This window comes from Arvicola amphibius, chromosome 6 (assembly GCF_903992535.2).
Source record: "Arvicola amphibius chromosome 6, mArvAmp1.2, whole genome shotgun sequence".
Classification (NCBI taxonomy): domain Eukaryota; kingdom Metazoa; phylum Chordata; class Mammalia; order Rodentia; family Cricetidae; genus Arvicola; species Arvicola amphibius.
The window spans coordinates 128,769,768-128,787,044 of record NC_052052.2 but is presented as its reverse complement, the minus strand read 5'-3'; the positions used below and the strand labels follow the sequence as shown (position 1 = coordinate 128,787,044).

Below are 17,277 nucleotides of genomic sequence, written 5' to 3'. Positions count from 1 at the left end.
CAGTGATCCCTGAGCCTTAGGTGCAGGGTTGTGTTGTAGATGTATCTGTTAGGACTGGGCTCCACAACTCTGCATTTTGTTTGATTGTGGGTTTCTATAATGATGTCCGTCTATTGCGAAGAGAAGTTTCCTTGCTGAGGGAGGAGAACTACACTTCCCAGCTAGTTCCTGGAGGAGGATCCCCAGTACCGCACATTAAAAGTGGAAAGAAACTGGTGAAGATAGAGTTCCTCCATGCATGGTCTAAGTCAGTATCCCAGTGATGTGTTAACAGAAGAGCAATCTAAAAATTAGTGCAAATTTATGATGATTTTATTCATACTAAGTTTTTGTTTTAAAAAGAGGTCTCAGGTATCTGTAGCCAAGTATGACATCAGACTTTTGATTCTCCTGCCTCAATGTCCCAAATGGTACTGGGAATGGAGCCCTGGCCCTAGTGCATGGGAGGCCAGCACTTTGTGGACACAGCCACAACCCAGCCTCATATTGAGGTTTTTGTTTTGAACTGGTGCATACTTGGCTCACAGTGTTCCACAGCACATTTCAGTTTGAATTTGTTGCCTATGCCATGTGGCTTTATGTTGAGTCCATTGTATTGAAAATAGGCTGTTTAGAGTAATCAATCACCTTACCACTTGACTAGTATACCTGTCAGGAGGAAAACCTATGTTTGATTTAATGGGTTAACTATTATGAGCGACATGACCTTGACCAAGCTCCATTCTCTAAGGGGCCTTGGTTTTCTCTTCTGGGTCTGGATTTCCAAATGAGTGGAGCATGGTAGCAGGTTGACAGATAGTGGCTACAGATCACCAGGGTCCATAAACTCCGTCTCGCCCAAACACTGATTGCCCTGACTTCTTGTGTTTATTTTTCTAAGTTATTGTGTCATGAATGAAGCAAAATTTCCACAAGTGTCTTCCAGGAAGATGGCCTGTTTAGGAGTGGCTCAAAAGTAAGGCTGGACACATCTGTGCCTTATGAGTGCACATAGCTTGAAATAAAGCTGAGAATTCATTCATTCTCAGCTCTTCATTGTAACCATTTGTTGAGAAATGGCTATTTATGTATCTGGTGTTTATTCCTTTGTCTGAGTGCCTGGTTTCTTCTGATTTGAGTGTGCTTGTGTTGAATGGATCCTTCAGCAATCCGTTCTTCTGTAGGGAGCATTTACTGTCCTCTCACAGTTTCAGAGAGCCTCTAGCTAATACATAGTACTTACATAAGAGTAAATGCCATTTGCTGTAACTCCTACATAACTAGTAAGTCAGAAGTCCTGAAAACCTTTGTGTTTCTTTTTAACTTGATGGCCATGTTGCTTATTTAGTAGACCCCTGAATGTATCTGCAGTCAATGCAGTCAGATCCACCTGTGGACCCTTGAAACCCAGGGTGTACCAGACTCTATATCATGAGGTTTGCCTGTGCACCATCTTCCTAGTATACGGAAGTTCCTGGAGAGAATGACAGCTTCCAGTCAACTCCTTCAAGGTTGGTTATTGGATGAGGACTTCAGTGGTGACGGAAAGTTTGGCATGTTTCAAATCTAGAGCCTAATTATCTTGGGTGATCTCTGGTGCCTTTACTAGCCATTTGTCACCCTCCTATGCATGTGGACTAACATCTTTGTGACCATTAAATAATCCTTTGAAATCTAGAAACAGAATCCATGTTCTCACCAATCAAAAGTCTGAGGATATCCTCGGATAGCATATGAAGCCTCCCAATTTGCTTTTAACCACCTACCTGGTACACCCATCAGTGGATTTGAAAAGTACCTTGATTTATGATGTTCTTCTTTCTATTACTGTTATTTTTATTATTATTTTTATTATTAATAGAAATAATAATTATTATTATTATTTCTATTATGATGTTCTACTTTCTATTACTAGACTTTATCAGAGTAGTACTAAGTTGGATCATGGAATTTAGGGGGTCACTCATATTGACTCCACAGTAAGTTATCTTTATCCCTTTGAAGGGAGAGTTGTGTTTTTATATTGCTACCATAATAAAATGTAATTTATAAATGAGGCACAGTAAGAGATTAATAATAATAATAACTGGTAATAAAATTATAACAGTATGACATTATAAATATTACGTGCTGAGTGGTCTCACACTCTCACAATCTCTCGTTGTGCTGTGGGTACCAATGGGCAAACAGTACATACTGTGAACAATGGATAATTGTGTCCTGATTGGGACACACCAGGAGGTTACCAGACAGCACAATGCCACTCAGGCAATGTGTAATTTCAAGGAATATTTTCAGACTGAGGTTGGTTAAATGCCACTGAAACTGGGGAAAATGAAAATGTAGACAAGAGAAAGCCCTACACATTCACTTCTGAAAACTGGCATTTTACAGCTGGCAAGATAGTTCCGTAGGTAAAGCCTGGTGATCTGAGTTGGATACTCTATAATACTACACATGGCAGAAGGAGAGAACCAACTGCCACCAGTTCATAATGCACCATAGCACACATTCCCACAGACATGTATACAAAAATTTAATTAATTAAAATGTAAATAGATAAAGATATTTCATGGCCATATAATATTTGTGGCTAAAATGCCTTGTAAAAAATATATTTTTCAATCACTTATAGTTTCTTACTTCTTTTTCATCTTTCTTATATATAATTTATAAATAAAATTACATATAGTCAAAGTATGTCATGTATTTCTGTTCTTTATGAGATGCTTTTCAATGAAATTTGGCTCAGACTTATCAAGTAATGGGCAAAAGGGATATTGGGAAAGGTCAGTAGGATGGAGGTAGCTCAAGAGTTAAGTTTTTAGGATTGAGCTTTGGTGGGCAGGGTTCTGGAGAGATGGCTCAGTGGTTAAGAGCACTCTCTGCTCTTCCAGAAGAGCCAGGTTCAGTTTCCAGCACCCATGTCAGATGATCCAGAAACTCCTGTAACACCAGATTCAGGGTGATCTTATGCCTTCAGCCTCCACAGGCAACCACACAGACATGCATATATTCCCTACCCCTACACCCCTACACACAAATACACATTATTAAAATACAACAAAAATAAATCTTAAAAGGCATAAGGAACCCTATCTACATATCTCATGTGAGTCAACATAGTCGTATTAATAAGATACCATGTATAGATTTTACTACCAATATCTACTCAAACAACTCAATTAGTTATGAATTCTGAGTCCTTTTCCAAACTGCTTGGACATGATGGAACGTATCCTATTCTGGGAAAATAGATCTGAAATACTTGTATCAAGTCTGTGATAAGGAAGGATTTGTGTGAGTTTATTGACATCATAGATCTCATGCTCTCCATCAATGCTACAATCAATCCCCCGACACACACACACACACACACACACACACACACACACACACACACACACACACACACTAATACTCTTTAGGAAGTATCCTGAAATGTTCTACAATACCAAGCAAGTAGTTAAGCCTCTAAAGATCTTCAGGTCCAAGTCTAGCCAGGCTAGGTATAGAGCTTACTTTGGAGCAGTCTTATGTGGTCAGCTATCAAGTAGCTAGGTACCACTGCTTTGGGCTCTCTGTCAGTAGGTGAACACAGTTCTGGAATGAAGGGTGAGGTTTGGCCTCCAGCTGGGAAGACATTACTAGCATTTGCCTTTGTGGCTGGGGTGATCACATGGCTAGAAGAAAGTGAGCTAGCCAGTGCAAGAAAAGGGACTAAGGCCTCTGGCACAGTGGCTTTGGTCAGCCTGAGGTATCTGGAATGTAGTTTCCTGTGTCCTGTATCATCTTAAGAGAAAGGACTTTGGAAGGGCCTGCTATTCAGACTTTCTTCATATTTAGGTTATTTCTGGGTGAAAAAAACGAAGGAATAGAGCCAGTGAGAGAGTCATAGCATTTAATCTATATGCAAATATAGATGACTTTAAAGGCACAGACACTCTGCTTCAAAGGAGTTGAATAAAATTAGCCCTGTTAATAAGCATAGCTAAACAGTGTTTTTCACACAGAGAATAATGTCTCTTTAAAAAACTAAAATATTTTATCATCGTTTCATAATTAGACACAGTTCCCTTAAAAATAAATGTCACCATCTCTTATGAGCCCTCAAGTAGCCCAGGCAGCTACAGGCCAGCTCTGTGGGTTCTGATGGACAGAGGCTCAGTGCATGTTTTCTGCCCCACATTCCTGAGCTGCGTCCCTCCTACATTACAGAATGGTACTGTGCAGTAAAGCTGGTATTAAAATTTAATGCTATTGCTATTATCACTGTTGACTCTCTTTAGTATACATATGCCTGGTTCTTTAGTTCCGGGGCCTGCCAGGCGAGAACACCAAAGTGTGCATAAACAGTCGGGAAACACTGGTACCTGGAGAGCCAGCGTCACACACTCTGCCTGTTGTGAGTGATGAGTCCGAATGGAGAGGTTATCATTTTCATTAGCAGAGAACAAGACCGTGCTTTTCTCCAAGTGTAATTACAGCGGTTCAGCTGGCAACAGCACACTACAGTAATTAGTCTAAAGGTATATGCAAGGGCAGGCTTCTGCACAGACACCAGAAATATTATTCCACAGTTTAAGGTCACAGCCTTGTGTTTAACATGTTCCAGGTATCTTGGGGAGGATGATGGTGAGGGGACTAAACTTAATTTGACTGGAGCTAATGAAAGACATTTGACATTTCCCAGAGTCATGCATTCAGAAGTCAGTCAGGTAGAAAAATTGTATTGTATTATCTACAATTTTAAAAAAAAGCCTTAGCCAGAGAAGTAGCATGTCATAATATTTTGTAGGGCAAACAGAGATAAAATTCAAGTTGGTTAGGACCATGATATAAATGATCATAAGCACATCTGGTTTAATCACCATTCTTTTTTAAAACAGGTGTGAATAGAAAAAAATTTGTTCTGATTTTGAGATAGGGTCTCACATTGTAGCCTAGGCTGGCCTGGAACTCGGTATATAACCATATGGACTCAAACCTATGGTAAGCCCCCGGCCTCTGCCATCCAAGTACGGGAATTTCAGGAGTCTGTCTCCAAGCCCAACTCAGAAACAGCACTTGTTAGATTCTTTCAAGAGAAGATCATTTCTTTACACTTTATAGCTTTGTTACCCTCATAGGCATGTGTATGTGTGTTTATGTAAATGTTTACAAAATTTCCAAATAAGCTCTGATCTTTGTGGAGTTCTGTGGCATTTTTTTGTTCCATTTTTCAGTCACATTGAAATACTAAAACTTTTATTACCCAGAATTGAAAATAGAAGTTACATTGGCATTATTTTCAAAATCCACTTCTTGGGTTTTCTAAATGCAACAGTGTTGTGGAATATTACTTTAATCATGTAAAGGTGTGTTACATTTGTTCATGCTGTATTTGCTTCATTATGTAAAGATGTGTTGGGCTTGTTTCACCTTGCTTGCCTAAGGCACTTGATTGGTCTAACAAAAAGCTAAACCGCCAATAGCTAGGCAGTAGAGGGATAGGTGGGGCTGGCCCGCAGAGAGACTAAGGAGGAGGAGAAACCTAGGCTGAAGAAGAGAGAGAAGAGAAGAAGAAAGAGCTGCCCGGGGCCAGACAGACAGACAGCCTTAGCCAACCAAACAGCCACCAGACAGCCATGAGAAACAGGAAAGCAGGACATACAGGAGGAAAGAAAAGCAAAAGGCCCTGAGGCAAAATGTAGATGAAAAAAATAGGTTAAACTAAGTTATAAGAGCTAGTGGGACAAACATAAGATAAGGCCAAGCATTCATAACTAATAACAAATCTTTGTGTCATGATTGGGTTGATAGCCCAAAAGAAAGCCTGCTCCGTAACAGAAATATAAAAAGAAGGAAAAATTAGTAAAGGAAACACTTCACATGCAGTGCACAGATAAAGCCTCACATGTGTTTAGAGACCCCCCCCCCTTTGCTTTTTCTGATATAAAGAGGATTTAGATTCTCTTAGTGAATTACAGACATTAGCCAAAGTACCCCAACTTAGTCTTGAATTTGAGTAATAACTTCTTTCTTCTAGCAGTTGTTTTCCATTTTTCTCTCCAAATTTTTACATAGTGTTTGAGAAGAAAGGCGGGAAATGGAGTAGTTCTGATGGAGCGTGCAGTCAGCAGCCAGATTCTGTGGGAAACCACTGCTTTCTCAACATGCCTGTGTTTACGCATGTTCTCCAGCAGGGTGGTTAGACCTGACCCTCCCTCTCAACTTCAGCACTTGGGAAATCTTAGCCTGTGTCACAGCCTCTGGTGATGTAACAGACTCAAAGCCTGCACAGAAACTGAATTTGAAAAGCATTGCTGTTGATCCTCTATTGTGTTTCTGTGCTCAGGAGAAGTCAGGCACTGCAGAATGATGTCTGCGAAACTGAGTTTTCAGTTTTAGTTATCTCTTAACAGGAGGCAGGGAGAGCTGGCTCACTTCAAAGGATTCTTTCTCTTGGTCTCTGTTGTGCTGTGCAGGTGACCCTGTCTCAGGAGATCCCTCTCGAATCCAAGACTACTAAGCTAAGCATCCTCCAAGTTCATTTGTTGTTGTTGCTGCTGTTTTTCTCTGAGGGAATACTGCCTTTATTTTCTATTTTCTGCCTTAGTTGCAAGAAATGAGAAGAGGGGGTAGGCAGGGGGAGATTGAGAATACTGAGATTCATCCTCTCCCCTGGGCTCTCCAAGACCAGGACCACTGGATCACACTGACTGGAGCCCAGGACCACTGGATCACACTGACTGGAGCCCAGGACCACTGGATCACACTGACTGTCATGACCCCCCCACCTCAGGCTCTTGTGAGAATCTCCGCACAATGTCCCCAGATAGTTTTACAGGACTTTTTATAGTTCATCTTTCACAGAATGACCTTTTAGAGTTAGGTTTAAATGGGTTAAATGAGGTTCTGTACATCCTGGGGGAAAATCGCTTTCTCCTCTGACATTTGATTAATAAATTGCAGAGTATACTTACTGGATACTGAGACCAGGAGCCACTTTGGAAAGTCCAAAGAACTGAATTAAGAAGCAAGTGGGCCACATTATCCCTGCTTCCCAGACAGTATCAGGGATTTTCCTGGCAGAACTTTGTAAAGGGAAACTGAGTTTTGCCATAGAAACACCCAATTGGGGGCTCATAATACTAAGGAGGGAAACTGCTTTCAGCTCCAAGGGGTCACACATTAAATAAATAAACATTTTATTTAACCAACTGTAAAATTACATACTACAAAACAAGAAAAGAAAGACAAGAGAGGCCATCTTTCTGAAGGTTGTTTTTACTTCAATTTTGGATTTTTTTTTTTTTTTTTTACTTTTGGGTTTTTGAGATAGTATTTCTCTGTGTAACAACAGTCCCAGCTATCCTGGAACTCATTTTGTAGACCCAGGCTGGCCTCAGACTCAGAGAGATCCTCCTGCCTCTACCCCCTGAGTGCTGGGATTAAAGGTGTGTGCTACCACCACCCAACTGCTGAGTTTTTTATAAGAGGTTTAATTAAATTCCCTAAGGATTTAGGTTGTGGGTAGCCCTTTGAAGGACTTGTGAGTGCTCTATGGTGGCCACCAAGGATCAAGTTATTAATTTAAGTGCAGAAAAAAATGGCTGTCATTTCAGGCACTTTGCAATATGCTTGCTTACTATGAGAAAAGAAACAGCCTGGATTACACAACCTCTTTTGCCAGATTCTTACGAACTCTGTGCTCACATCACTTCCTCACTGCAGATCTACAGTAAGAGATGACATAAAACTGGTTGAGCAAAGTCTTTAAGTAATTTTTGTTTGTTTGTTTTAATTTGTGTGCGCATGCGTGCATGGTCGTGTGTATGCAGGGTTTCTGATGAGTCCAGCAGGGGCATCTGATTCACAAGAACTAGAGGTGTAGGTAGTTGTAAGCCACTTGATGCGGCTCTGGGAACCAAGTGCCAGGTCGTCTAAGTGCTGTATTTCTCCCTCTCAGTTCCTCTGGCTTCTACCAACTTCCCTTGGTGATGTGAAGGCCAAAGCGTAGTCAGGTCGCTTTCATCTTGACAGGCATCTGCTGACAGACACCCTGTACCCTGCTCTGCTCTCCTGCTCACATCCATAGGCTTCCCATGTGCTTTCAGCTTAGGTATTATGGGGTTTATTTGGTTTTTTGTGTTTCTTTATTGTTGTTTTTTCTCCCTTGGGTGCTGCTAGATCACATGTTCCTTCTGTGTTCCAGGCATGCCTTTATTCCTCTCCTGGAATGTCAAGGTTCTTCTGAAGCCATCCTTAGAGAACATTCTCTAGATCTGCCGTGGAGGCTGAACTCGTTCTGCGGAGTGTGCTGTTGTGCTGCCACTGGAGGGGTTTTGTAAAAACGTGTCTTTCCAGTGCCTATATGCTTGCTTACAGGATTGTGTTCAATCATTTCACTGGAGTACCCTGACCTTGCATTCTTGTGGGTTGCTCCACCCCCGTTTGGTGAGTGCTATCACTGAAGGGAGGTAGCTGTGATTGAGTGGCCTTTTGGATTGGTTGTTGGCTAAGCCTGGTACATGCTCTATCACTGTAGAAGATAAACTCTGGTCCCTTCTCATGGAACAGCCCCGCTGCTAGCAAAGGAGCTAAGAGGTGTGATCTGGTGTGTCTAAGGAGGCCTGTGGCTTGACCCCTCTTGCCAGATGCCCTGTTTTTATCTCTGGGTCAGGGGTCTCCTCACTCTGCTAGCAGAAGCAGTCCATGATAGCACACATCACGCTGGCCACTGACATCTGATAGATGATGAGTCTTTAATGGAATTAAAGACTTGGGTAGGGATCACATTAGAAAACATAGAAAGCGAATGGTTCTTCTAAAATGAGGTTTGATGACTAGGGTACAGCTCCGTGCCAGAGCACATTGAAAGATTAATTAAAAAATAAAGAAGACATGAGGCTTTCATACACTGAGGCGAATCTTTAAGGTCTTTATTGTTCTCAAAGCCAAGTGCTTCTTCTACGGCTTCTAGGGTGACTTCATGGTTTATGATTGATAACCAGTCTGTTCTTCATTCATAGAAGTCGCAAAGGAGAGCATTAGTAGTTTGTACTGTGGCTTTTACAAGTGTGGGGATGGATCGCAGCAGTTCCCATCAGAGTCCGGCTTTCTTCCACTGTCTTTTGTTCAGTATCATCTGCGGCAATGACCCAAGGTCCGTGGCTGAGGAAGGTGTTTGCTACTGTCCATCTCCACACATTACAGTTCTGAGCCCCTTTGGCAAATGACAGTTAAAAGCTCATCTATAAATGGTTCTCTGATTGATCACAATCCCAGCTGCCTACATAAACCTACAAAGTTTTTTGTTGTTGTTGTTGTTTGTTTGTTTGTTTGTTTGTTGTACTTTATACCTGTATTATATACCTGTATATATACCTGTTAGTGTTTTTATCTCCACATGAAATAGAACAGCCCAGTTGTGGGTACAACTGGCCACAATAAATTGCAGCAAGCATATCAAAACAGCAAATAGCACACACCTTCAACATTCTCACCGTGTTAACGCTAGAGTGAAGTATAATTGCAGATTACCTTAAGAACCATCGACAGGTTACTTATCCTAAGTCATAAGCAACTCACACTGTGAGCTGTGTGTAAAATCCCAGCTTTCTCCAGAAGAATAAACACCCATGAAACCTATTATTTACCAGTCTTTTTTAATAAACGAAACTCTGGAAGCTCATCGTAGAAATTGGAGGAACTTTCCTTGGCGTCTATTTGGATTGTTTTAAAGAGATGTATTGCAGGAGCATGCATTGCTTTTCAGGGAGTGAGATTAGTCTTCTAAAAAAAAAAAAAAAAGAAAAGGAAAATCTTCAGAGACCTCACAGCCTTTGGCTAAGGGGACTGCGTTTGAATGGGGGTGGTAAGCTAGATGGCACATTGGGGTGCACTTAGGTATTGGCAGTGTAAGAGGGAGTGGGGAGTTTACTCTGGTTGTTTTTTTTAATTGTTAGGTGGTCTGTTCGGTGCAGCTGTGTTTATGGTTCCTAAAATGAGAACTGCCTGAGCACAGTGACAAGTCCCCACACATGAGAATAGGACTTTCTTGGGGGGTAAAAAACTATCCTGCCAGTGTGGGGTGTATTTACCAAGCAGCAAGAGCACAAGCAATTCCAGGCGGTTTTTACAGCTGGTTTGATGGAGCAGACATTTCTGACAAGGTTGAGTTTTGTTTTTTAAGTAATTGATCCTTTAAATGATACATTTCACAGTGGAATAAAGTTGGAAATGACAATCGGAAAGGATGCATAGTCACATTTCTTTAACCACTATTTGGCTGACTTAACTTATGCTCATTAAAAATGGCTGCATAATTTGGAAACACAGGCCTAACATGCCCATTGTTTAGTTGCTTCCTAAAATGTATTTTATTACTTCTTTGATAATTTCATAGTTTCTTTTATTATATTCACCCATATTCTTTCCCTTACTCCTCAGAGACCCACCTCTGCTCCCCACTCTCTCCCAGCTTTATGTCTTCTCTTGTTGAGTTGCCCACTGAGTCCAGTTTGTTGCTGCCCATATGCTCATGGGTGGAGGCTATCCGCTGGGACGTGGTTGACCTACCAGGGACTGAACTCTTAAAGAAAATGAACTCTCTCCCTTCCCCATAAGGATTCAGCTATCCTCAGAGATGGGAGTTGGGAGTCCCTCCCTGCTCTGTGCTAGAATGCTAAGTGGCCTGATCTTGTGCCAGTCTTGTGCCGACAGCTACACCCGCAAAGAGTTCATGAGGTCAGCATTCTTGGCGTGTCCAGAAGACACTTTTGCTCCCATCCCCCCTTACCTCTGGCTCTTATGCTCTTTCCATCCCTTCTTCTACACTGGTTCATAAGTCTGAGGCTGGGTGGGAGTGGGGTAACAGGTGTCTCTTTGTGGCTAAGCACTCCCACTACACTAATTCTCTGTGCCTTCACCAGGTGTGAGCTTCTGCTTTAAACCACCATTCACAGCTCAGAGAAACCTCTAATAAGAGCTGCACTAATACAAGGGCATAAAGATACTAATTTGAGGGCAGTTTGATTCTGTGCCCACTTAGCAGGATAATAGTTGTGGATTCACTTCTGGAGCCTGTGACCTTCCCAAACCATGGATTCTTGGTCAGATTAGCAATATCAGGCAAATACTCCCTCCTGTAGAATGGGCCTTAAATCCCATTTTTAAAAAGGAGTGATTACTTGCATAACATCTGTAACCACTGCTGCAACCCGGGGTGTAGCTTGCTACCCCTACCATTCCAGGTCACGGGGGTTCACAGCTGAGCAAGACTGTGGATGACTTTTCTCCTGGTGGCCTGTATAGTGCCCTCTAATACTATGAGCTAGGAGGCAGAGAAGAAGCTTCCTATTCAGTACCCAACTTGTTTTTCCATGTCCTATGGCCAGGGGTGTGCTTGTCCTTAGCAGTAGGTCTTATCAAGTTTGAGTGGGGGCAACCAAGACCATTGGTAGCAGCCTGCCTGTATTGTTTTGGGGAGCTTCCAGGACATTTCTCAAGGGAAGGTATCCCACACCTGGCACTGGGTTTTATTTGGCAAGCCCATGGCTTTTAGGGGTGTCTTACTTAGGGTTTCTATTGCTGTGACGAAAACACCCATGACCACAAACAATTTGAAAAGAAAGAGCTTTATTTCACTGTACAACTAGTAAGTCCATTGTCCATGAAAGTTGGGGCAGTAAACTCAAGGCCTTAACCTGCAGGAAGGAACTGTTTGCAGAGGCCATGGAGGAGTGCTGCTTACTACATGCTCCCCACGGTGTGCTCAGTCTGCTTCTTATACACCCGGACCCACCTGCCCAGAAGTGGCAATACCCACAGTAAGGTGGGCCCACCCGCACCAATCATTAATCAAGAAAATGTCCCACAGGCTTTTTCCAGAAACTAGACTGGTAGGGGCACTTTCACAATTGAAGTTCCTTCCCAAGCTTGTGTCAAGTTGGCAAAAAACTATCCAGCACAGGAAGGAACATTATCCCCTGTGTAGGGTAACTCTTTTATATGAACTAACTCTTGTATACAAATATATATGTGTATATATATATATGAAGCTTACAGATACATACGGGCTTTTCCGAGTGCCTTAGTATAGTCATCCTTCTCTTTGCCCTACCTTCCCATCCCTCTTTCCACCCAAACCTCCCTCCCCTTTATTCTCCTCTTCCCCTTTATATCATCTGTGTTCTGCTGTCCTCTTACCTTAAAGTCCTTTCTCGCCCCCACCCCCTAACCAATGCCCCCTCTGAACTTTCTGGATTCTACAGATTCTCCTGATTAAACACACAAATCTAAAGATTCACCTGTGAGTGGAACATGTGACATTTGGTTTCCGGGGTCTGATATTGGTTTCCTTCATTCAGTATGTTTTCTAGTTTCATCCCATTGATCAGCAGACTTCATAATGTTCATGTTTGCTCTTTAAAAGATGGCATGGACTTGTAGCTACAACAAAGAGACACTTGCCCATAGCAAAAAAATATATATACAATAAATAAATGCTTATGTAAATAGTCATAATTTCAGGATTGTATAAACGTGCACACACTGAAGTGTAAAGGCCGAACAACTAATTTTGTTTTTTAAATTATGTGTATATTTTGAATTAATGTGTGTGTGTTTGTGTGTGTGGTGTGTGTCTGGAAGAGGGTATGTACACACAGGAGAGTCCAGGTGCCCCTGAAGGCAAGGAGGAAGTCAGAGCTGGAGTTGCAGGCAGCTGTAAGCTGTAAATTTGAGCTGGACTCAACGCTAGTCTTCTGGAGGAGCTGTGTGCACACTTGATCACTGAAGCTATCTCTGCAGCCTAATGACTAGTTTTGGGTGCATTTTTGTTAGTGTTATATCCCCTCATAACTCAAATTATGTTTATTACTATTCCTCCCATATTGCCCAAAATATTTCCCTGCATTATTGGAATTAGAAGCAGCTTGTCTGGCTTGTTGTTGCAAGTTTGTTGCAAGAAACAAAGTGATATTTAGATCTTGGTGTATTTTTAGGAACTTTTTTTTTTCTTGTATCTTTCCTGTGTGAAAAAGAAATCTGATCAAGTTGTTTTCATAGTCATGTTCAAAACGAGTTGTGCTGTGGTGACTTTACATCCCTGCATAGTTAATGGTTTTCCAGAGATTGGGATGAATTAATGCAGAATGTTTGGTCTGTTAAACAACTTGACCATCTGCAGCCTACTCTAAATTCAAGAAGCAGCTAATGGTCCAGGACACTATATGGGCCCCGACACTTACTTTCAGAATTTTTTGTTTTGTTTTTTTCAAGATAGAGTTTCTTCTCTGTATAGTCCTAGCTGTCTTGCAACTCACTCTATAGACCAGGCCTTGGACTCCTCGAACTCACAGAGATGTTTTGGGCTGCTTGCTTCTTCAACCCTTGCCTTGTCTTCTCCCCACAGATGAGTGAACGACAGCACGTGCTAAGTAAACAAGAAGAGTCTTTTGGACTTCCAAGTTTTATGTTGCACTAATCGCTTCTATGAGCAAGGTAAGATATCCTCATGTTCCCTTCTTTTTGCTCCAAGACTGAGACCAGTTCTGAAAGTTTAAAGCAAAGTGTGGACAAACAGAAGAGAAAACAAATACTGAATCAAAGGAACCAGGCTAGCAAGGGGTTGAACTCTTGATTTTTTTCCAGTCCCTATGAATATACTTTGGCCACTAGAGAGCCTAGAACAGCCTTAGGCTTCTGGGTAATGGGAACCAGCAGCTAATGCAGTTGGTGGAGAGGGGCTCTTGTTGGCAAGGCAGGGAGAGTAGTGTGCAGGAAGCACAGCCGGTTGCCCCTGGAGATGTGTCCTTGCACTTGCAGGTGAGAGAGACTGCCAGCACGTGTGCCCCCCCTCGTCCTCCCTGTTTTCCCCCTGCCCCCACCTCCCCCGCCCCATGGCCTCTAACACCCTCGCAAGGCCTCCACAGTGCTTTCTTTGGTCTGAGTGGAGTTCAGATGGGCCCTTTCTCTTCTGTTCCCAGCCCTCTCTAGGAAAGTAGAATTTTTTAAAATATAGGAAAACTTAATTGATCTCAAAATACATACCTAGTATAACACACAGCCACTGGAGAGGGATGTTTAGAAGCTCCTGACTGTGGTCAGTACAGTACCTCAGGCTTTTCTTCCCCAGAGGGGGAAAGCATGTCAGAAGTGATTTACAGAGTTCTTCCCTCAGGGGAGGAACCCTGGATGGACCAAGGAGGACAATGGAAAACGTGTCCTAGGAGACACTCAGAGTGGCGTGGGATGGCCACAGATGGTTCTGAGTCGTGTTAATTTTCCTTAATGTCGAATGGTGTTTCCTATCCTTCTGTTCTTTTCTCATCAGATGAGAAGTGGATTTTTTCTCTCTCTCTCTGGGTCATGACTGGAATTGGAATTTGGGGATTTTAAATACTACATGGGCACTTCAGACAAGGCTGGGCAAAGGAAAGGCAGCAGCGAGCCCTCACGACTATTGCTTATTCCACATGGAAGAGTTCCTAGGTAGGACCCTCAGAGCCCACGTGGAGACACTTGTGGGGTACAGAGAAGGCTTGCAGCTGAGAAAGGAGCCCCTGTACCTCACATTTAAGCTGACCCTCTCCTATTCCCATCTCAGGAAGAGCCATTCTCGTATGCAAGCCAGCCCTCTGCTCAGCCTTGGGGAGGACCCCAATGTATTTTGGTTGCCTCTTCCCTCTTTTTCTTGCCATCTGGGCTTGTGCCTCAGCAGGGAACCTTTCCCCCTTCATTTAAAAGGCAACAGCATGGCTCATTAGCTGTTTCCTCCAGTGTAAGGCAATTGGGCTTTTTCCAGTTGTTTAAAACCCGGGAGGCAGGGCGGGGGGGGGGGGGGGGGGGGGGGGGGGGGGGGGGGCGGAAGAAAACAAGAAACACTGAGCCCTTCATTCAGGTCAAGGCAGCAGACCAAGAAGGCTTATGTTCCACGGGACTAGCACCAGAATTTCTAGGCATAGTTTGGGCTAAGGATTTTCTTACTTTATAAATTAATTTAAAAGGGTCTGATAGTAATGCTCTTTTAGTTGGCCTGTTTTGCCATGAGTCACCCACCCCTCCAGGTGACCTTTCCCTACCCTTTGATGAAGCCATGTGTACAGTGATCATAAAAAACTGACCTCAGAATGACCAACACCCAGTGTGGCAATGGCAGGATCCTCCCTGACCATTCCTGACCCCCTTTTTTTTTTCTGTCTCTATAACTAAGCCTTCAAAGATGTCATAGCTTCTATTTCTAAATAAGATTGCATCAAATATCAAGGATTATTGGTTTAGCACTGCTCTGTTTATGTTGGACTCTGACCCGAAGAGCTGGCAAGTAGCTACAAATACCAAATCAGAGGTGTGGGGGGTAAAATGTGTACAGACGACCTGAAAGGTCCCAGCAAGAGGAGACTTCTGCTGAGGTGAGCATGGACCTCTATCGCTCTATCAGCAGTCTCTAGAAGAAAGCCATGTGACAGCTCCCCGTGAGCCAGCTAAAGTGGCCTTCAGAGTGGCTGCTTCTATACAGAGATTGACTCATGAGACTAACAAACACAATTTCTCTTTCTAACACAAAAGACATGAAGAGGCAGCCATTAGCCAGAGGAGTCGTTTAGACAAACACCAATGTGCCATTTCACTGAAAGAATTGCTTTAAAATGTCCTTCCTCTTGCCCTTTTGCACACATGAACACCAACACACACACACACACACACACCACACACACAAGATCTTCATTTGAAGAGTCTATTAAACCATTTCCCTGACAGCTAAATTGGAAAAGTATTGGAAGTGTGAGGTTTTCATAATTTCTGAATCTGTTTTCTTTACTGTGAGCTCAGGCAATGGCTTGGTGTAAAAGGCCACTCCAGAAGTGGTTGGCTGACTTTTGGGGATTTCACAGCTTTCCTGCCACTGTTTGTCTAAGGACACCTGGCAATCTGGTGATGGAGGCACTGGGCCTGTAGCCCCTTGGCTCATCCTAGAAAGGCCTTTGCACTCTCCAGGGGTCCAAAGCCTTGAGTGGCCAAGAGATAGAGCACTCTGTAATGGGACCCCCGTCCCCCCCGCCCCCCCCCCCCCCCCCCCCCCCCAAGCAGAACCTTCTGCAGACACTTGAATAAAGTGTGGACTTAGTTGATAGTGGTGTATCATTTTTTCTCTTTGTGGTAATGTAGGAAGTTAGTGGTGGGGGCCGAGAGAGGGGGGAGCAAGAAGCCTTCCTACGTCATTATCATTGTTCTTTATCCTAGAGCTATTGTAAATCAGGCTGATATTAAAAACTTTCTAATTTCTGAAAATCTGTTTAAGGTTTTAGTGCCCAAGAACCCTGAATTCATGGGGAAAATGGTTGAAGTAGACATTTATGAATCAGGAAAAACACTTTTTGAAAGGACAGCCAGTATCTAACACCAAAATCTACACACCATCCATCAACAAGCCTTGGCCAAGGGAGAAGTCTCTGGTTTAACAAAGGTAAGTTCAAGGTTCTTGTCCCCCTACGCTGCTGACGGCGTGGCAGCTTGGGAAGCACAGTGACCCGCGCCACGCGTCTGTGATCACGTGTAGGCCCCTTCAGAGGAATGCGCGGGTTTGCTCCTTTCTGGCAGATGGCCGATCTGGAGGTGCAGCTGCGTGGGTGCTGATTGCAGCCGTTGCTTGCTTCTCTGCCCATAAAGGGAATAAAACTGCTTCCTTTTCCAGGCAGAAGTAGAAGGCAAAAAGCCATTATTTGTAGGTAGGAGATTCAACACCAAGGGTGAAAGATCCAGCATGTTTCTGTATCGTCGACCCTGAAGGGAGGGGGGATAAAGGACCTGGTGCTTCCCTGCTGACAAGCTGTTTTGTAACACGGCTAAAGCCTCCAGGTGAACAGACACGAAGCTGCGGCACACACGTTCTGTGGTACCAATGCTAGTGTGAGCTGCATAGATACTGAGTCCCGTGGAGCGAAAATTAAACATTTTTTTCCTTCTGTAAAAGAAGTCACCTGGCCCCTCATTTATACCTTGGTAAATATGGATGCTTGCCAGCCTCGCACACATTTCATTGAGCTACAGTTGTAAAAGCTGATGAGTGTGAAATGAAAATGTGTATCACATTTCTAAGCATCATTTGATGTCCTTTCTTCAACACAATTGTTAAACACCCCCTCCCACAAAAGGATAGAGCAATGACTTAACATATGGGAAAAGATAACTGATACCTATCTGCCCATGCAGTTCCTCGACCATTTACCTCTGCAGCTCTTAGTTCAAATGAATAGCAAAGACATCCTGATTCAAGTAAGTAGAGCTGTGCCTCAGGAAGAGCGGCAGGTG

General features: G+C 43.1%; 1 protein-coding gene across 1 annotated transcript in view; it reads left to right on the top strand.

The window, feature by feature from the left end:
- Positions 1-17,277, top strand: part of Cdkal1 (CDK5 regulatory subunit associated protein 1 like 1) — a 511,294-nt gene that overhangs the window by 468,214 nt on the left and 25,803 nt on the right. The window contains 3 exon segments of the mRNA XM_038335499.1: positions 16,268-16,333; positions 16,335-16,398; positions 16,401-16,432. Of these exon segments, the coding sequence (XP_038191427.1) occupies positions 16,268-16,333; positions 16,335-16,398; positions 16,401-16,432 (162 nt within the window).